At 51.4% G+C, this 20526-nt stretch overlaps 1 protein-coding gene and 4 non-coding genes across 5 annotated transcripts; all 5 read right to left on the bottom strand.

Moving 5' to 3' along the window:
* Positions 1-5892: 5892 nt before the first annotated feature.
* On the bottom strand, positions 5893-12876 carry RPL3 (ribosomal protein L3). Its single transcript, XM_074324936.1, has 11 exons — positions 12780-12876; positions 12235-12407; positions 11106-11313; positions 10266-10434; positions 9582-9717; positions 8343-8529; positions 7728-7888; positions 7123-7224; positions 6634-6729; positions 6145-6264; positions 5893-5993 (listed from the first exon to the last, which is right to left on the bottom strand). The coding sequence occupies exons 1-11, from the start codon at positions 12874-12876 to the stop codon at positions 5949-5951; spliced, it is 1494 nt and encodes a 497-aa protein (XP_074181037.1). The 3' UTR covers positions 5893-5948.
* Positions 6782-6872, bottom strand: LOC141570295 (small nucleolar RNA U83B). Its single transcript, XR_012494300.1, has one exon. It is a non-coding gene; the product is annotated as a small nucleolar RNA U83B (small nucleolar RNA).
* On the bottom strand, positions 8190-8283 carry LOC141570294 (small nucleolar RNA U83B). The gene has a single exon (XR_012494299.1). It is a non-coding gene; the product is annotated as a small nucleolar RNA U83B (small nucleolar RNA).
* On the bottom strand, positions 9718-9771 carry LOC141570303 (small nucleolar RNA U82P). Its single transcript, XR_012494308.1, has one exon. It is a non-coding gene; the product is annotated as a small nucleolar RNA U82P (small nucleolar RNA).
* LOC141570268 (small nucleolar RNA SNORD43) lies at positions 11686-11749 on the bottom strand. Its single transcript, XR_012494273.1, has one exon. It is a non-coding gene; the product is annotated as a small nucleolar RNA SNORD43 (small nucleolar RNA).
* Positions 12877-20526: the final 7650 nt, after the last annotated feature.

Here is a 20526-nt window from a genome sequence, read left to right on the forward strand (position 1 = left end):
TAGGGGCTGATTTGGCCCTTGGGCTGCCAATTGCCGCTTGTGGCTTAGCGGCTGTGGGTGCCAGACCAGGCATGGCCATGTGCTGGCTGTGTGAGCCTGGGCGAGTCTGCTGCCCTCTCTGAGCCCTGGTTTTGCCATCTGTGAAATGGAAGTAATATTGCCTTCTGATAGGGCTGCCACACACTCAGTATTTACTGATGGAGAGTGTGGACCAGAAGGTAAGAGTGGACCCTACTGGCTGGGCATATTCCATGCAGGATCCCATTGAATATCCCTATAACCCTGAATGCTGCCATGGCCCTGGGAGGAGACTGAGCCAGGATCCAGCCATGGCTGGCTCTTCCCCACCACCCGGAGCCACCTTGGCCTGTTCAGGATGACTCTGGGGGCCCTATACTGATGGAGGCACAAGAGCCTGTGATGAGCTGGTAGGTAAACCAGGGCCAAATTGTGAGGAGCCTTGAATGCCACACCAAGGTATCTGCTGCATAGTAAGTGCTTAATACATGTTTTATATATAGGAATAAATGAATGTGCAATGTGGAGCCATGGAGAGCTTTGGAGCAGAGAGGGCCTGCCTTTGCTATTTATGAAAAGTGCCTAGAATAGTGCCTGGCTCCCCAGGAAGCAGAGCAAAGTGTTAGGCACACCTTGTGCTTTTCCCAGACTTTCGACCACGCTCCCATCCGCTGCTCTGTGCCCCAGGATGCTGACCTCTAGGGATTGCATCCACCCAGCTCCTTCGCCAGCTTCCAGTTGGGTTCAGCCACTGGGAGTCACCAGAAGGAGATCTGAAGGTTAAGGCCGGTAGTGGGCTGGTTTAACAACCAGCTCTCTGAAAGAAAGGCCCGGATGTAGTGTCTCCAGTTTCCCTGGTGTGAAGGCTTCCATGTGGGTGGAGATGGACTCATTGATGAATGGGTGATGGTGTGGGCCTTAGTGTTGCCATGTCAGAATGTTCAAGGTCATGGCCACAGTGGAAAACGGTGTGGTTGTGTCAGTGTCAAGGTGTGTGCGCACGCACTGGTGTAGGAATGGTCTGGTATGCTCGTGGGAGCTGATGCCCCCTCTGCTCAGGTTCATCCCCTGTAAAGTGGGGGTGATACAAACGTTCCTGCCTCCTGTCAAGGGGATGGCACGAGCAAGACAAGGCACGTCCCTGCCTTGCTGGGTGCCCAGAGGGTGGTGAGTCTTCACAGCGTGACTGTTGCCTGCATCCCTGTTTTGTGCTCCAAACTGGGCAACCAGGCTCCAAGGAGTGGCCTGACGTGGAGCGCGGGCCTGCGGGAGCTGGGGGACGAGGTGGTGGCCAGCCAGGATGAGGAAGTCGGCGGGCTGGCTATCTTTAGCGCCTTCTCTCACAGCACTTTTCCTCTGCCTGGCTGTGTGGGGCTGGGCCATGGAGGCGCCACTTCTTCAGTCACATGAAGCCAGTGACCTGGAGGCCAGCTGTGGGGCCAGGGCTCGAGGAGGGTGGGGCTGGCTTCAGGACCAGCTCTTCTACCCCCACCTGTCTGCTGGCAGCTGAGGGTAGCATCCCCTGCCACTTTGCCTATCATGCAAGCAGGGGCTCCTGTGAGCCTGTGAGGGGAGCAGAAGCCAAGGGACATAGGTGCTGCAGTGGCTGCTGGGCAGTGGCGTGCCCCCCTCCTCACAGGAGCCTCCAGGCCCCCCCCCCAGTGTGGATAGTGTGGTACAGTGGTTAGCACTAGAGTTCTGGAGCCAGGGTTTGAATCCCTGCTTCACCACTCCTGAGTCTGACCTGAGGGACCTTTGCTGAGCCTCTCTGTGCCTCGGTTTCCTCATTGTGAAAGTGGGAGTGGGAATAGGAGCACCGACTCACAGCTCGTCGGGCTGTTATGATCACTCAGTGAGATGCAGCATCTAAGACGCCTGGCAGAGCACATTCTGGCTCTGTGACCTTAGAGGATTCTCTTTCTAGGCCCCCATTTTCCCCATCTGTGAAATGGAAATAGTGGTTGCAAGGAACTCTGAAGTGTCCAGCACACAGCTTGGCACACAGTAGGTGTTCAACAAATGAAGGAGCATCCTACTCTTTCTCTCTTAAGCCAAAATGCGCTTTACAGGCCCCTAGTAGCTTCCCAGCCCTACCTGTTAAACACTGTGTGCCTCTGAGCAAGCTGGGAAAGTTGCTTGTTCTCGCTGAGCCTCAGTTTCTTATCTGTGAAATGGGGTAATAACAGAAACTGCCTCAAGGGGCAATCCTGAAGACGAAGTTTATATAGACAGTACTTAGGATGGTGCCTGACAGGCGTGAGGTATCCACAATTACTACCACCTGCCAGCTTGGGCACTGCACTCTGGAGGCATTTAAAGTCCGTGTGAGTACTGGTCATTGTGGGCCAGGGGGCTGATGGATGCTCAAGACATGGTAAGGATTCTGACATTTTAATAGTTCTGATGTGTTACTAGGCCCCCGGAAGGTTCCTGAGTGCTGCTTCCCTCATTCCTGGGTCGTGGGCATTCCTCTCGTCTCTAGTGATGTTTGGGTCAGGCCCCTCTTCTCTTGGTGGTTCAGTCAGCTTCTGAACCTGATGCTGAAAGGGTGGGGAAGGCTATTTGGGCTCCTGGGAGCAGGCAGGGAGCCTGGACTTGGGGTGGGGGGCGGGATGCTGGAGACTCTGAGTGCCAGCGAGAGCAGCGAGACATCCATGGCAGGCGGGGGACCAACAGAAGATTCAGACAAGTAGCTGCGTGCTGAGAGCCGATGGGAGGAGGGTAAGGCTGCTGGAAGCACAGGGCTGGGCACCCGGGGGTGTGGGGTGTGAGGGGAGGTGGACAGAGGGGCCCGTGCAGCACAGCCCCCACTGGCAAGGCTGTCAGTGAGAATCCAGGGGAGAGCACCTGGGGCGAGGCAGCTGTCCACCCCCGCCACCCCCCAAGGCCACCCCCAGGTGAGCTCAGGGAAGTCACTGGCTGTTGTACCTTTTAAGGTGATAGTGGCTCCCGCCACCTCCTTGTTCCCACTTGCTCAGAAATTCCCAGCAGGTTTGGTTTTATTTGTTTTTTTAAGAGGAATGGAATGAGACTTCTTGTTCTGTCACCGCAGAATTCCATTGAGGCCTGTCTGGGGGTTCTGGTGACAGGAAGCCAACAGAGATGCACCCTCAGTGACACAGACTGCAGGAGACTGAGACAGCCACCCCACCGACCGCAGGCCCCCAGAAATGCCTGAGGACCCTGGTCTGGGACACCCACACACACAAGCGCAGGCGTGTCCCAGAGATGCAGAGAATAACATTTACTGAGCACCTACTATATGCCAGGCCCTGGCTAGGGAGATTCAGTCCAGCCTTCAGAGCTCCCTCACAGACCTTCTGGGAAGCTGCCTCCCCAGAATCTGAGCGGGGAAGCCTTGCTCCCCCAGGTCCTTTGCACCTACTGTTCCCTCTGCTTGGCCTGTCCTTCCTGCAGAATTCCAACAGGCTGGCTCCTTGGCACCTTCAGCTCTCAGCGAGGCCTCCCCGCCCCCATTCACTCTGTCCCAGGGGCCTGTTTATTTCTTTACAGCATTCATCACTTCTAACACTATCTTGTTTACTGTCTGCCACCCCCAACTAGAATCTAAGCTCGAGAGAAGGGCCTTTGTGTTCGTCACTGCTGCCAGCTCCTGGAGGAATGGTGTCCACAGGAGCACTCAGGATTTCTTGTGTGAAGCTGAACGAGCACGTGGTTGCACGCACACACACACACACACACACACACACACACACACACACACGCACACACGGTTGAGCTTCCGTACTGCCCCCAGGAAGACCCTCGTCCGTCTCAGCCACTTAACTCCAGCCACTCTGTGAACCCACTGGGTCCCCATCTGGTGCCACGACCACCGCTGCTGCGGTATTAAGTCACCGCAGGGCAGAAACAAGGAAGATTGGGGATATGGGGATGGTCAACAGACAAGGGCTCAGCTCCTGTCAAGCACGCCTGCCCCTGAAAAGGGCTTTCTACCTACTGTTCCCCTGAAAATAAGACCTAGCCAGACCATCAGCTCTAATGCATCTTTTGGAGCAAAAATTAACCTATGACCCGGTGTTATAGTAAAGACTGGGTTTCATTAATTTTTGCTCCAAGACATGTCAGAGCTGCTTGTCCGGCTAGGTCTTATTTTCAGGGAAACGGTATGTGTCACGTGTGGAGACATACAAGGGTATGGTGACAGCCCACCTGGAGGGGTATCTGTGGTGCTGGATGTGTATGCGCGTGTGCACGTTGTCAGCCTGGGAGCTGTCTTCTGCCCCAGGAACCCTGTTCTCTGGGCCCCACATCCCCAGTCATCCTGGCTATACCAACTGGGGAGACCTTGGGACAGGTAGCAAGGCCCAGCAATGCCCTCCCTACCTGGGCTGGGAGGGGAGGCCACTGGGATGAGCAAGGGAATGAGGTAGGGGCCCTGCCCAGTTCAGCGTCTTCCTGAGGACCTGTGTGGACCAAAGCCCTCACAGCAGAACCCAGGCCCCATGCCTGGCTCTGCCTTGGTCAGATCCTGAGCCCCTCTGGGATTGTCTCCAGGGAGCAGGGGATCCAAGACCTTGGTGGGGGAGAGGACTCTGCCCCCTCCAAAGCCTGCAGGGAGCCCCTTCCGCAGGGGCGAGGCTGGCCCAGCTGGGCACCGCCCACTCCCACCCCCTGGTGGCTCCAGGCTGAAGTGCAGCTCCAGGGGCTCTGGGCCCTGGATTCCGATGGGAGGCACCGCAAGGGTAGTGGGGTTCTTGTGCACTAGCCCACAAGTGGCCGTTTAGGCCCACTCCCCTACCCAGTTCATAAGGGGCTCCAAAATGCCAGGATGACACCTAGTGGGTCCAGACTCAGGCCTCCTGCTCAGTGCACTCCCAGCCCCATCCCACCTGCCTCAGAACCCATGTCTGCAACCTCCTCTGACCTTGACCTGCGTTTTGAAAGCCTTTGAGTGCCATGCTGCCACCTCCAGCAATCACCTTGGAGACAGCACCACGTACATTGGACCCGTAGGATCAGAGAGCACCAGAACCCAGGTGACACTGCTAGGCAAGGCAGTCAGAGCTGCTCCAGCTGTGACCTGGCCCTCAGCCGGGTGGGGCTGAGGCAAAGCATGCCACAACCAGATGTTACATGGGAAGCAGCCAAGTGCACCCTGCACACCTGGAATGCCAGGAGCGCCCTGGGGTTCACTAACCGAGTCAATCCCTGAAGGGTGGGTCAGAGAGCTCAGATCAGCGGCGTCTGAGCTGCTGGAACCTCAGTCTCCAAGCCACGACGGGCCCAAGGACTTGACCCAGCTGGGTGAACCTGGCCCAGGCATGACCTCCACATGCCCACGTTCTCACCTGGAGTGAGGCCCTTTAAGCTACCAGGGCCTTTCTCAGAATCAACAGTGTTCCCCTCCCAGTTCCAGGTGCAGTGCAGGCCTTGTGACAGCCCCTCTCCCACATGTCCTCCAGGTTACAAAAGAACCTCAACAAGCCTTAACTGGATCCTGCTCCTGTGTGGATTAATAACTAAATTACTCATACGTACCCTCAAGAGACCCAGGGTCAGCCCTGCCATGCCCATCAACAACCAAAAGCATCAGGGAACAGCAAGGCCTGACTACCTCTTCCTATCTCCACAGCTGCCACCCAGGCTGTGCAAACACTTCCACAGCTGAGCCCCAGCTGCCTCACCCTGGTGACAAACACTTTGCACAAAGCTCACTGCTCGCCTGCCCCAGGGTGGCTTTACAAGTTTGGGGGCAGACCCAGGCTGAGCTGCAGCCTCCTCCTACTGGAGTCTGCTCCAGGCACCAGGACCAGGCAAAGATAGGGCAGAGGAGAGCAAGGGCAGCATTACTCTGGGAGCACAGGGCCTTGTGGAAGCAGTCAACACTGGGAAGGTCCAGTCAGTCAGATGTCACTGGAAAATAACTTTTATTGAGATCCCACCAGCTGCACAATCTGTTCTTGACACTATGCTCCTTCCTCCTTTGCAATTCGGTCTTTCTTAAGTGGTCCCTGTGGAGGAAGGTGCAGGGGACAAGGTTAGAGGTGGAGGAAGGCAGGTGGCCAGGAAGAGTAAGCCACTCCCCAGTGGGATCAGGTGCTGGGCCATCTCCCAGCCCGGAGCCACCCAAAGCCCAGGCGAGGGCAGCCTGTCGGGGCTCACCATGAATGCTTTCTTCTCCTCCACAGTCTGGAAGCGGCCATGGCCAAACTTGGAAGTGGTGTCGATGAACTTCAGGTCAATCTTCTCCAGGGCCCGCCGTTTGGTCTGCACCAGCAAGGACTATGGGCCAAGAGAAGGTTAGTTAAGCGCAAGCCTTTCTCCGCACCATCTTATGTCAAGGCCTCAGAGGGCAGAGATCAACTCAACCTGAATCAGCTTGTTCTGGAACCAAGGCTGCCCACCCCCACACCTCATGGTCTGGCCCGCCATACCCAAGGAGCTGCCTTCTACATGTGAACACAGAAGCAAAGGGCTGAGCCAGACTGGAATTTCCTCCTTCCAGGACTTCAGAGGATGTTCAAGGAGCAGGTTTCCTTTAAACTCCCCTCCCTAACAAAGCTCAGCCTGACTGGGCTGTTCCTTCTGGCAGTACTTCCCTCCCCCCACCACAGGATCCCGATGCAAAGGCTACCCTTCCCCCAGCCTCACCTTGCGGAGAGTGAGCACCCGCTTCTTGGTTCCCACCACACAGCCTTTCAGCATGACAAAGTCATTGGTCACTTCACCGTAATGGACAAAGCCACCCTGGAAAAAGCAAGGCCATGGGTCAGCACAGATCAAGCATGGGGATCCCAGAGCTGTTCTCAGGAGGAAGGAGCAAGGCATGTCTCCAGTCTGACTCCGGCGCTGTGCCCAGCGCTCATTCCAGGGCCTCATTACCAAACAATCGGGCTGGAGAGACCCCACTTCTCACCAGCCAGCCCCAACCAGTGGACGGAAGACAGGCCATTTAAAGCAAAGACAGCAAGCTGCTGTGCAAAGACAACTGTGCAGACGTGGTCCCATGAACCAGCTAGGCCCCAACACACCAGGGCCCCCAGCCCCACAGGTGAGGCCTACGGTAGACTCACAAAGAATGAGGGAGAAATGTGCCAGACCCAGGACTTCAGAGGCTTTACGACAGCTCCCATTACTCACCAGAGGGTTGATGCTCTTGTCAGACAGGTCATAATCGGTAGAGGCGTTGTTCTTGATGAGTTTGCCATCCTTGATGAGGTAGCCCTGGCCAATCTTGTAGATCTGAACCAGAAGGGAATGCGTGAGCACTTGGGGAGATGGGGCTGGACTCACATGCTCTCAGCCCCTAGACAGGACAGGTTGGCACCAAGTTACGGACTGCAGTGGACGAGCCTGCAAAGGACTCTGGGAAAGCAGCCCTGACCTCAGGCCCAGTGATGAGGTACCCCAGGCTCAGAGCAGAAAGAAAAGCTGGCTGGCTCGAAAGCAACTGCCATCCAACTGAGACTGTGGATGGAGACCTCTTCCGACACTTCCCAGGGAGAGGAAAGGACAAGGCTCTTACCACCTGTCCAGCTGAGGGTCAGTGGTGCTGGAACCACCTTCGAGGATGGCACCTTACACATCGTGACACCCAGGAGCCAGAACGGTGCCCATCCCACGTGGGCAGCGAACTCTCTGTGATGCCCAGAAGCACCAGAGACAGGAACCCTCCCTCCCAGTTAGGGGGTCACCTCCCCCTCCCTCCCAGGGCCGAACTCTCCACCTGGACCCCAGCACCTCACCTTCTTGTTGATCTCAGTGCGGTGATGGTAGCCTTTCTGCCCAGCCCGGGCCACCGAGAAGGCCACCCGGGCAGGATGCCACGCCCCAATACAGGCCACCTTGCGCAGCCCTCGGTGGGTCTTGCGGGGCAGCTTCTTGGTGTGCCAGCGGCTGGTGACCCCTGGAATAGACACAGGCTGTTACCGGGGCTCTGGCACTCATGCCATTTGGCCCTTGGCTCCTGGGTGTGCTACGTTGAGTTCATTCACTTGTGGACAAACACTCAACGACTGGGTAAGTCTGAAGGACAGAGGCGGGTTTGACCTGCCCGTTACCCTCTAATTCCCACATCCTCAAGCTGAACACCTGTCTAGGAAGGAGTCTTGAGTTCTAAATGTGGGAAGCACAGGCCTTGGAGAAGTAGCCCTGAACCAGACAGGTCACATCCAGTCCCCCGTGCCTCCCCAGCCACCGACCCCAGGGCTGTTCTCAGAAGGAAGGCAGCAAGGAATGTCTCCGCAGTCTGTCTCGGGCGCTGTGCCCAGCGCTCATTCCAGGGCCTCATCACCGAACAGCTGGGCCGGAGACCCTCCTGAGAGGCCAAACACAGCAACCTGGGCCACTGCAAAGCTTACCTTTGTAGCCTTTGCCTTTGGTGACCCCAATGACGTCGATCATCTCATCCTGTCCAAATACTTGGTTCACAGGGACCTGCTGCTCTAGCCTCTCACGGGCCCAGTCCAGTTTTTCAGCCACCGTGCCTCCATTCACCTGGATCTCCATGAGGTGGGCCTTCTTCTGGCGTAGAGGAAGCAGGCGCATCTAGGAGGAAACGGACACAGCTTAGCTTCCTGAGGTTCAAGTCAAACTCTCCTCCCGTGGAGCAAGAACTTTGTGACTCCCCACTGGGTACAAGTCCCCTTTCAATGCTGAAGCCTGAATTACCATCAAGCCTGAATCACCATCAAGATGAGCCCAGCCTTAACAGACACACCAAGACAGGCCGACTTAACCAGATCTGGGCACCAACGAGCCCGTTTCTGACCACTGTCCTTTGGCCAGTTCCTTTGGGGTACTGCCCTAGTTTCCCATGGAGAGCTACCTTGCTCTAATTAACTGTCAACAAAGCCACTTCCACTCTGGAGAGAACAGCATTGCAGCCCAGAGTATAAACTGCCAAGTTAGAAAACAAATTCAAGCCTAAAGGTTTTAGTTAAGACTTGCCCAGTGCTGTCCTACAGAACTTTCAGTGACGGATACCTGCTATAAATCTGTGTTGCTGTGGCCGTCACTAACTACACAGGGCCACTGGGCACTGAGGAATCAGGAGGTACGCACCCAGGATAATGGCTCAGGTCACAAGAGGCGCTCACTCTAACAAGTCAGGTTTGAAGTGCAAACAGCCAGTATTTCACCACTGACTTCACTATTTTCAATCATGCCCCTGACAGTGTTAGTCTGAAGTAACCAATTCATTCAACCAGTATTCCTTAAAACGAGGCATGGTTTCCCTAATTAAGAGCCAATGGGGACTCAGTGCCCTCTGCTGGCAACTGAGAGACCAACCCACAAGTGCGGCAGCACTGGATGCCTTCCCAGGCCACAGTCCATGGCCTTAACCAGGCCCTAGGAACCCCGGCGCTTCAAGGGCAGGGCCCCCAGGCTGCTCACTGGCCTATCTCCATCACTACAAAGTTTGAGACACATGAACCAGTCTTACCACCCCCCTAAAATCCTAAGGCACGGCACAATCAGTCAGAGCTGAGTCTCCAAACTAGGTGGCATCTGATATTCAAAGCCACATATGGTCACAGGTCACCTAGTCAGGAAGCAGCAGGCAGAACGCTGCCCCGGGCCCGCCAGTGAGCGCTCACCTGGGTGTGGGCGATGACGCGGATGACCTGGCAGTACTTCTTCATGCTGCTGAAGTCCTTCTCCAGCTGCTTCTTGCCATCATCGTCCTGCCACTTCTTGCAGTACTTGGTAAAGGCCTTCTTCTTAGATTTATGCCTTCAGGAGCAGAGCAGAGTTGGGGGGGGACCAGGTGCAGGCCTTCATCACCCTCCAAGGGGTGAGCGGAAGGCACACAGGCACCAGGCGGGGATGTGGCTCATTGCCGGCTTCTAAGGAGCCTTTTCCACCGGCAAGCGGAGCCTGGATGGAGCTCATCGGGCAGAGCCGAGCGGAGCTGAGCAGAGGTCCACAGGTTAATGGAAGTTACAAACATTCAAACACACATTAATGCTTGCTCCGGTCTAGCCATCACCCAGACCGCACCCCCTGGGCAGGACTCGGGGAGTTACACTGCTGTCTCTGGGTTTCCACCTGGGCTCAGTGCTTTCCAGCAACCAAGAGAAGACTGAAAACTCAGTCCTCAGCCAACCCCCACTAAGTGGAACACAAAAGAATGTCTCAAGGTGCTGCTTCCAGCTCAGGAAACCACTGGCTGCTCAAGGTCTGTCCCCAGCAACGGTTCTGTTCAAGAGGCAACTAACCGGACCGGAGAAGCCCCCCCCCAGCCTAACCTAGGGCCTGGGTGCCCCCCCCGCCCCCCTTACCAGTTCTTATAGAAGCGCCTTTTGCACTCGTCACTGATGTGCTCAGCAAAGATGGTCTTGAAGGTACGGAGGCCTCGAGGGGTTTCCACGTAGCCCACAATGCCCACCACCACCATGGGTGGCGTCTCCACAATGGTCACAGCCTCCACAACTTCCTTTTTGTTCACCTCTGCAAAGCAAGCAGGTGGTCAGACTTGAGTGGACTGAGTAGAATCCCCAAGGGGCTCGTGTGGTTTAGACAACAGGAAGGTGACAGAAGCGGGGCCCCTAGCAGCAACCTAGACTCTCCAGGGCTGCTCTTACTACACTTGTCTGCAGACTCCAATCAAAAATATAGGATCCTAATGAGGCAAACTAACAGCCCAGCCTGGCTCCAGTTCCTGTCCATCACAGGCATCTCTAGAAGCAAATTCCTTGTTACCTAAGTAACACACGAGTCCTAAGGAAGTATAACAGGATGTCAAAATAGCTCTGAGCCCAGGTAGACAATATGAACCTACCACTGGTATCTACCATGGCTAAGTATTGTGTCCTGCTGGGCGACTTTCCTACTTCAAACCTCACAATCCAGGGATGGGGCAGTGTTCAAGCTTTTTAAAAGGTTAGCATACTTCTCTATGCTGTGGCTCTTGACTCCAATACATCCCTCCACTGAGACCAGGCAGTGTCAGCCCTTTGTAAAATATTAATTCATCAGTCCTACAATATATCATCTCCATCCTGCTACTGAGCGGTTCTGGTGACCTCTTAAGTCTGCCCTGACAGCTTGGCCCCAACTAATCTGTCCCCACCTGCAATTTCTTCCACCCCACCAGCAGGGAGAATGCAGCAAGTACGTACTGGATCCTGGCCTATCGACCTCCCGCACGATGTGGGTCATGCCAGCCTTGTAGCCCAGGAATGCTGTGAGGTGGACAGGCTTGGAGGGGTCATCCTTGGGGAAGCTCTTCACTTTCCCGCGGTGCCGGCTGCTGCGCTTCCGAGGCAAGAAGCCCAGGGACCCATGCCTGGGAGCGGAGAACTTCCTGTGCGACTTGGGAGAAAATGACTACCATTAGCACCTGAACTCGTAAGTAACTCACTTCTCTTAATTCCCAGCTGCCTCGGTTGTTGAGGATTCTCAGCAATGCTGAATCCAAACCACACACCCCGCCACCCATGCATATGTTGAATTCGGTTAACTTTTTGCAGGGTCACGTGTTCTAAAGCAGTGTTCAAATGAGTTAAACCTTCACCTCAAATCCTCATCTAAACGGAACAAAAGCACACCAAGTGCTGGCAGTAAAAATAGCTTTACAGGTGGCTGAATGAGTCAGATTCGACGACAAAAAGGGAATTCTGGAACAAATGCCTTGGTAGCAAATAGAACTAAAGGCTCCAGCTACAATGGTACACATAGGCCACTAGAACTCGACAGAGCCAAATCAGAACATGACAATCAGCACATAGTCTCTGTCCGCCCGTCAGTAAGTTCATCATCTGTGGTTTCTGGGAACTCTAGAGGCCTAAGGACTTGTATCAACAGTCCGACATTTCACAATAACTCAAAAACCCTTGCCCTAAGTCTCCACCTCCTGCCTGTTTTCATTTCTGCACCTACCAGTTGAAAAAGAATTACAGTGCCAAGCGCCCCCCACTTAAAGTCCTCCTGGCCAAAGTGCTCAAGGGCTCCAATCTCGATTAGCATTACACTGGGGTGGTCGAATCCCAGAAAGAATCCATTGAAAACTGTCGGGCCCCGGCCTGACTCCCGCCCGAAGGCCTCTCGCCGCCAGCCAAACGGCAGGCCCAAGACCAACTATAGGCCTCGGGTGCTTCCAAAAATAGGACTGAATGCGGATCCCGCCGAGTCCCCCGCGCTCCCACAGCAGGCCCCTGCCACTGGCCGAGCCGAGATGGCGGCGATGGGCTGCTGATTGAGCCACGCCGCCACTACAGACAAGGAGGGAGCCGCCATGACACTACGTACCATCACCCCGCCGATTACTGCCGGTAGAGGTCGAGCGGCGCCCGCTGCACGATATATAAAGCCTGCCGTGGCCCCGCCTCTTCCGGTGCGAGCGCGCACCCGCGGCGGACGTCGGGTCGGGGAACGGGTGCCATTTCCACGCACGCTCCTCCCGGCCCAGCGTTCATTCCTAGCTAGAACGTCAGTTTCAGAGGCAGGAGTTAGAGCCCCCTACGGCAAGCGGCTGGGTTCAAACGTAGTGAAACGCCTCGGAAACGCTGGCAAAGCGCTGGAACGTAGTAAACCTACAGCGACGGGCAGCAACCAAACTTGATGAAACACGCCGTCCGGCTTAAGCAAGATGGCTACGTCGCTTCTTTTCATACGAAATGCGGTCATCTCTGGAATTGAATAACCCCTCTGTAGGCTTCAGTCCAAAACTCTTTGACACGTGGTATCCATTTCCGTCCCACACAGATCAGTGTTGTTGCCATTTTGCGGGCGTGTTGTGTTGGAACGAGTTGCGCCGCTCCCACCTGCTCTAAGTCGGAGAGAAAAGACCGAACCCCTGGTTTTCTGGCTCTCAACCCAGAGCCGCTTCCACAACACCAACTTGCCGTTAATGCGTACTGATTTCGGGCATCTCCCATCCTCGAGTCCCATGTCGCTATTCCTCCCATGTGTCCAGTTGCAGTGGCCCGAGCTTGATTCTGTGGGTCTCTGAGACGGTGAAAACGCCTCTCCACCTGGGGTCATGGGTCCAGCTGCCCAGCCTCGTGGAACCTGGCCTTCGCTGCCTTCCACACTCTCTGCAGGAAGGATCCTCGCTGATCTCTGCCTGGGCTCCAGAATTGCCCCTCCAAATCTTTCTAAGAGTCAAATCTCATTTTGTGACTTCCATGGCCTGCGCTTGTTTCCTCAGGATTAAGCATTAATTCCTGGGGCTACCCCCTACCCCCAAAACTGCTCTAACTGGCCTCTTTGTTGCCGTCAAGCACACACATTCTCCCTTATATCACCCTCCTCCATCCCACCCTACAGGTTTTTTTGATTCCGGGCCTGGCCATTGCTCACACCGTTGTTAAAAAAAACATTCTCTCATTTAATCCTCACACCATCTTTGAGGGGCAGCACTGACAGGTCCTCAGTCTCTTACTGGAAATCTTTGGGGCCAGATGTGTTTCCAAATTCAGCATTTCTCATGTTTTAGATAATATGCAATATGGTGCACATACTGTATGTTATGTAATCCTCCCAAAACTCTTCGCTGAAACACGTTAATTAATTCTGTAAAGAAACATGAATATTCAAATGAAGTACAAAAAATATAAATAGCCTCCTCTCAGTTCAAGGCTAACTTTGCCTAAAAAATTGAGGTCAGTTTGGTTTTTGCCACCAAATGACTTAAGAAGTTTTTTGATTTCAGAATTGCAGAGAAGGGATTGTGACCCATATTGTCCCCACTTACCATGAAAACTAAGTTTCAGGCCAAGAGGAAATTACTTGACAACAATTACACAATTCATAAAGGACAGCACTCAAGTCGGACCGACTCTAGATTGAGTTTTCATGACATCAGACTCGGAAATTCAGTGGAAAAGGAGCTCACTGGAAAAGGAGCTCTGGGTCCTGAGTCAGTCATTGACTCAACAAGAAATTCTTACTGAAGAGCTGCCCTGTGCCAGGTACCACACCAGGTTGCGGGAATAAGGGGATCAAGATGGCCACCATCACAGACCAAATTAGACTGTTTAAAATTGTGATGAGCGATAAAATACAGCATAGGGAATATAGTCAATAATGTTGTAATAATTATGTGTGGTGCCAGGTAGGTGCTAGACTTACTGGGGACGGGGGTGGGGGGAGGGAGGGGGGCATGTGGGAAACACTTCGCAAATTATATAAATGTCTAACCACTAGGCTGTACACCTGAAACTAATATAAAATAATAGCGGGTGTCAAAAAAATTGTGGTGAGGGCTAAAAAAGATTTAACAATGTCTCTGAAAGTCCTGGACAAACTGTTTCCCCTAAAAGGAATTCCCTCTCTGCAATCATGAGAGATAACAGCATTAATAGATGGGCACTGTCATACTAATTGTCCATATTGCCTTGGGACTCAATTTCCCCATGACAAATGAGACATTCATTCATGTATTCAACAAGTGTGTTCTGAGCCTGCTCTGCCTAAGAATGACACTAAGGAGGCAACTGGATTGGGAGAGGCCAGCTAAAAGGTGGGGATAAGGTAGAAGGGCTTTCATTATTCCCTGCAAGCCATCAGGGTGGTGACCTGGAAAAGGGCCCTGAGGGTGGACATGAAGGAGCAGAATCAGGAGATATTTAGGATGGACAGAATCTGGAGACCATTTGTATGAGTCACTGGGGCTGGGGTGGGGGAGGAAGCAGAGAGGGCAGGAGTCAGCATATCCATTTTAGAATATTGGGTAGATAGTGTTACTTTTAGAAGGAATAGATTAACTGATATATGTAGGTTTGGATTCATTTATAGGGTTAACTGTATCCTTTCCTTCTAAGATCATGTCTAAGGCTACATACCAAGATGTATGCAACTCAACAACAACAACAAAAAAGTAAGAAAATGAGAGAAGAGAAACAGGATGAAGCCAGAGAGGGTTCACACCCAAAGGCATTGTAGAACTCTGTTCATGCCACATAGTCCTTACATTTGGTTCCAAGCCTCTGTGCAGCCAAATAAAAATGGTGAATATGACTAGTAACATGATTCACAATATCCACATGATAAAAACAAACCAGTGGCCAGAAGGGGTTCACTGTGCCTGAAATGAGGTTTGAAACAAACTTCTCTGGGGAAGGAGGTTCTCCTAAAGGGGCCAGAGTGGGATGTCACTGACAATACCCTGAACCTCACCCTACAATGAACACACAATAGCTGTGCACGCTCCGTGCCAACCAATGAACTCGTGGCACCAATCCGATCTGTGCGAGCTGTTAACAAGGGGCCAAAACAAGGGGGTTGGGTTACCTTAGCCTAGATTGCTGGTTTAATCCAAAGATAAAAAGCCAGAGTCTGGAAAGAAATGAATTGATTTTATTTAGAAATGGTCCTCCATCAGGACTGTTTCCGAAATGGAACTTCCATTATAGTAAGGTGTGGAAAAGGGTCCAAGGTTTTGCTCAAATACCTGAAGGGCAGATGTTCTTTGCTGCCAGGTAAAACCCGAGGTGTAGTCTAAGGATGGTGAAAGTTAAGTGGACGTGAGGAGGAGCAGAATGGGGAGGCAGAAGGGCAAAGGGGGAGCTGAGTGAGGCAGCTTTGTCATGACGGTGTTTCAGTGTCCATCTGCCTTACCAGACCAGAAGTTTCGTATTGGCAGACACTGTCCTGCTCCCACGTGCCCAGCCCCAGGGCAGGGCCAAGCACAGACAAGAGGGCAAGAACACAGAAGGCTTCAACTAGAACGTGTGAGTTCACTTTCAAAGGCTGCCTCCCTTGCCGTTGAAGCAATAATGCCCCCGTCTTTGACATGAGCTCACATGCTGATCTTTTGTGCTGTCATTGATTGTTGCAAAACCACCTGGCCCAGATGACAGGGCCTTTGGGCTGGGGGATCCGTTAACATGAGGCTGTGGCATTAGCACAGCCCCATGCCCCCGGGGCAGGAGCCTGGGCACAGAGCCTCTGGGTTATGAAGGACCCTACTCCCTGCTCCTCCACCGCCAGCTGCCAGGGAGATACCCCGCAGAACGAGAGCCGGCTGGCCAGAGGTGCCTGGCAGCTCCTGCTCCTGCTCCTGTGTAGCCCTGGCCTGGTGAAATTCTGTGGACCCCTGCTGGGGCTGCAGGCGGCCATGGCAAACATGGCCTCCCGCTACCTCTCAGTCGGCTTGCTGGGCCTACACATCCTGGGGTGAAGCAGCCTGCAGCTGGGTGCTGGGCTCACCCTCATCCTGGCCTGGAAGCTGTGCATGGAGGTGCTACTTCTGGTCCAACAGGCCTTGAGGCAGCCACTGACCCTTGTGTGGGCCTGGAGCTTTCAGCTGCTGGTCACCCTGATCCACGGGGCCTGCCGCGCATACTGCAGCTCCTGCGGCACTTGCAATGGGCGGCCCACCTAGCCATGCTAACCGTGGCCCAGCAGGCCTGTTACAGCCTGGTCCGCTTCCCCCACGAGAACAGCAAGGCCTTGGAGCTGCTGCTGCGGGCTGTGCTGCAGCAAGTAGCTGTGTCTCTGCTGGTCCGCTGCCTAGACAGGGTGTTGGGAGGCCATGGGGCAGGGGCATTGAACCCCTGGAGTGGGCCAGGCTATGCCGGGCAGCCTCCAAAGACCTGGATGCGGTTACCGCTATCCTTCCAGCCACCACTGTTCCTTTTAGCCAGCGCTTCCCTGCACCTGAGCTTGCCATCGACCCTGAGCAGGCTCACATCAGCCTCCACTGGCCTGCACCTCAAGGTTGGGGACAAGGATGCCAGCAAGGGAAAAGGAGGCTGCAACTCTGGGGCCACCAAAGTGCCCATCAGCACAAGGTTCCAGAGCAATAGGACAAGCAAGATGGCCCTCAGGTCTTCATCCAGGCAGGTGCTCGCCCAGCAAGCCAAGGCACCGTGCTCTCATTATTCTTCCGCATATCGATGCCGTGTCTCTCTTCGTGCAAATCTTAAAATAAATGATCAAGTGTGAACTGGCCTCTGGTATGTCCCTGGCTTGCTTTATCAGTGAGACACTGAATGATGCCAGATCTATCCCCTAGGCCTTCACTGGGCTGGGGCAAGTGTGGGTGGTATGCAGTATGCAAGCCACACACATACCAGAGGCTGGGCTGGGAGACCTAGTCTCAGCTCTGTCACGACTGTGTCTCCTTGCTGAGGTCCCTTCACCCTTCTCAGCTTCAGTTTCCTTTTCTGTAAGTATAGCTAATAGGACTCCAGGGAAAGAGGATATATAAATGTGCCTTTTGTAAATTATAGAGTGCTCTGACCTCTCTAATTTCTTAACAAGGCCTCTTTAAAGGACACTTTTATATTCTATTACGGGACATAAAAAGAAGACCTGAATAAATGGAGAGACATAGTCAATTCATGAATGGACTGATCTAATGTCTTGAAAATGTCAATTGTCTCCATATTCATCTATAAAGTTATTAGGAGGCCAACCAAAATCCCAAGGGATTGGGGGACGGGAGACTCAAACTGATTCCAAGATGTATATGGAAGATCAAATTCCTTAAAAATGTAAGGCATTTTTGAGAAAATGGAGCCAAGATGGGCACTTGCTCTGTCAAATATTAAGACATATTACTAAATCATAGTAGCAAAAGCATGCAGAGCCCAGACGTAAGCTGGCTACAAGTGGGGACTTGGTACATGAAAAGGTGACATCACAAACCAATGAGGAGAGCATGGGCCATTTAGCCAAAAAGTTGGAGAAATTGGTTCACTATATGAAAAAAATATATATGGATCTTGTCGTTGGTTGAACAGTGGTCCCCAAAACATATGTCCACCTAGAACCTGTGAATGTGGCCTCAAAATAATTCTTATTTCAAAGAGGCATATCTGGAAGTGATATATTCTGATTTCTTTCAATGATATTTCTGTACAGGGAAATAGTTCACAGCCTGTTAACCAAAATTAGATAGATCTGTATATAGCAACAGAAAAAGACTTTCAAGACACATTGTTAAATAAAAAAAGCAAGTCATGGAACAACACAAATGCTATAATCCCCTTTATTTAAAATCCACATGTATGTCCATGCACATAGAGTGAGTAAATTCACAAACAGCCGACCGGAAGGTGGCTTATGAAATTGTGGATACATTTGAGGCGTACAGTGGGCATAAAGTGTGAAGGCGGCTTTCCCAGATGGTTCTGTACACCCCGCTGTATTCTTCACAAGAATGTACTCATTGCTAATTACTGGTGCAATTTTTAAAAATAAAAATCAAAGTGAACATCTGAGAAGAAACAGAATAAGAATCATCTGGACTTATTCAAAATATAGATACCACCCCGGGGCCTGCTGAATCAGAAGCTGGGGGAAGGGGAATCACAGCCATGTTGTAAAAGAACCCCAGATTCTTTTACACGCAGGTAGGGAGAGTTTGGGCAAATCATTTGAACTTAAAATCCAAGTGACTGTAAAAGTCTTCCCTGTGCACCCAAAAACTCCTTTGGGACGTTACAAAGGTCATGTTGGGAGCCTTTGAGCAAATCCCTTTCTGTCTCTGGGTCTGAGTGCCTTCTGGAAAATAAGGGGGTTAGACCAGAATCTCTTTGTTGGATGGTCCCAAGTCCCTTCCACTTACCTTTAGGATTCTAGATGGGCTGTGTTTCTAATCCAGCTAACCCAAACCTACCACTATGTTGTTAAAAACAAAACAGCTCTGCTAATCAATACAGAATAAAAGTAGAAAATCGCCCCCTTTAAAGTCCCTAACTGAATCAGGAGGCATGGGTCTATAAGAGACGTTAAAACCGTTGGGGGAAAGAGTCGGGAAACAGGAGAGTCATGCAAATGCTCACCTACAGGTTACTTATTAATTACCAAGGAGAAGTGTACTCCAACAATAGGAAGACCGGTGGTCACTACTTTAAGCGAGCAGCACCACTTAGACGTGGGACAACCTGGCCTGGTGTCCCTCCCAATGGGTGCCTTAAGAAGTGCATGACGTTATCTGTGAACTGCTGTCCAAATGTTTAACGTACGCACAATCATGAGGAAACAGGCATATCCAGCCTCTCTGACTTCCACTTTCACCCTCGCTCTCCATGTCAGTCCCTCTAAATTTATTGCAACTCCCACAGAGGGAGTTTTCGGTGTGTATAGAGGTAATACATATGGTAACCACAACAAAGTGGAGAAGGTAAAGGAGCTTCTTTGGTGGTGAGATTTTTACATTTCACCTCTATCAGTCAAGGTTCTCCAGAGAAATAGAGCCAACAACAGACCAATCATATATATATATATATGTAAATATATATACATGTAAATATATATACATGTAAATATATATACATGTAAATATATATATATATATATATATATATATATATATGTATATGTATATGATTTAGTTCAAGGAGTCAGTTCTGGGAGCTGGCAAGACTCAAGTCTGTAGGGCTGGCCAGGAAGCTCAAAACTCAGGCAAGAATTGATGCTGTAGGCTTGAGTCCCAAATCTGTAGGGCAGGTCGACAGACTGGAAACTCAGAAAGGAGTCATGTGGAGTCTGAATTCCTTCCATTCTGGGAAACCTCAGTTTTTGCTTTTAAGGCCTTCAACTGATTAGATGAGGCCCACCCACATTATGGAGGGTAATCTTTACTTAGTCAACAGATTGTAGGTGTTAATCACATCTAAAAATACTTTCACAGCAACATCTAAACTAGTGTTTAACCAAACAACTGGCACCACAGCCATCCAGGCATTTAAGCGCTGTAAGCATCCACCTCACTAACTCATTCTTCAGCTGTTTCCATGCTACTGTATTCTCTTTATTTTAATGTTTGTATTTTCGTTACTAATACTTCTCCACTTTTCATTTTTATTATTTCTTGTTCCTCTTTTATATTGCTAATATCTTTCCGTATCTTCATATTGTGCTCACTTTAAATTCTTGGTTTGTTTGTCCTAACACCCCTGCTTCAAATAGTATATGTCAGTACAGTTTATTGCCTTTTTTTTCAGGGAGTTGTATGACTCAGATTCTACTTATTTTAGCCTCTGAGCTCCGCCTCCGTCCGCCAGGGATTTCAGCTATTCAATCTGGCCATATGTATTCAGAGATGAAAAAGGCCACCTTCTACTGTGTGTTACTGTGTATTCATCCTGTAGGATTTTTGTAGATAATCTTCATTAAGTTGAGGACATTCTATTTTTAATTTGATAAGAGATTTTACATCGGATGGATATTGATTTTATTGAATAGTTTTAATGCACCTATTGAAGTGATGAAATGGTTTTTACCTTATAATCTGTTAATATGAGAAATTACATTTATAGATTTTCTAATAATGAACCAAATTTGCATTCCTAGGATAAACCTAACTTGTTTATGATACATTATCTTTTTATTTTTATTTTATTTATTTCTTTAAATTCATTTTAAATGTGTTTTTCCAGGACCCCTCAGCTCCAAGTCAAGAAGTTGTTTCAATCTAGTTGTGGAGGGCACAGCTCACAGTGGCCCATGTGGGAATCGAACTGTCCACCTTGTTGTTAAGAGCACTGCCCTCTAACCAACTGAGCTAACCGGCCATCCCTATGTTATCTTTTTATACATTGCAGGATTAAGTTTGCTAATATTGACTCAGCACTGTTTGCAATGATA

The sequence above is a fragment of the Rhinolophus sinicus genome, linkage group LG02 (assembly GCF_036562045.2).
Source record: "Rhinolophus sinicus isolate RSC01 linkage group LG02, ASM3656204v1, whole genome shotgun sequence".
Classification (NCBI taxonomy): Eukaryota; Metazoa; Chordata; class Mammalia; order Chiroptera; family Rhinolophidae; genus Rhinolophus; species Rhinolophus sinicus.

Excerpts from the sequence above, each read along its gene's own strand:
- RPL3 (XM_074324936.1), bottom strand. The coding sequence starts at position 12,876 with ATGGGACTCGAGGATGGGAGATGCCCGAAATCAGTACGCATTAACGGC. Across the intron at positions 11,314-12,234 it reads CAGTAATCGGCGGGGTGATG|TCATTTTCTCCCAAGTCGCA; the intron begins GTACGTAGTGTC and ends TGCTAATGGTAG. Across the intron at positions 6,265-6,633 it reads GGGTGCTCACTCTCCGCAAG|TCCTTGCTGGTGCAGACCAA; the intron begins GTGAGGCTGGGG and ends CTTGGCCCATAG.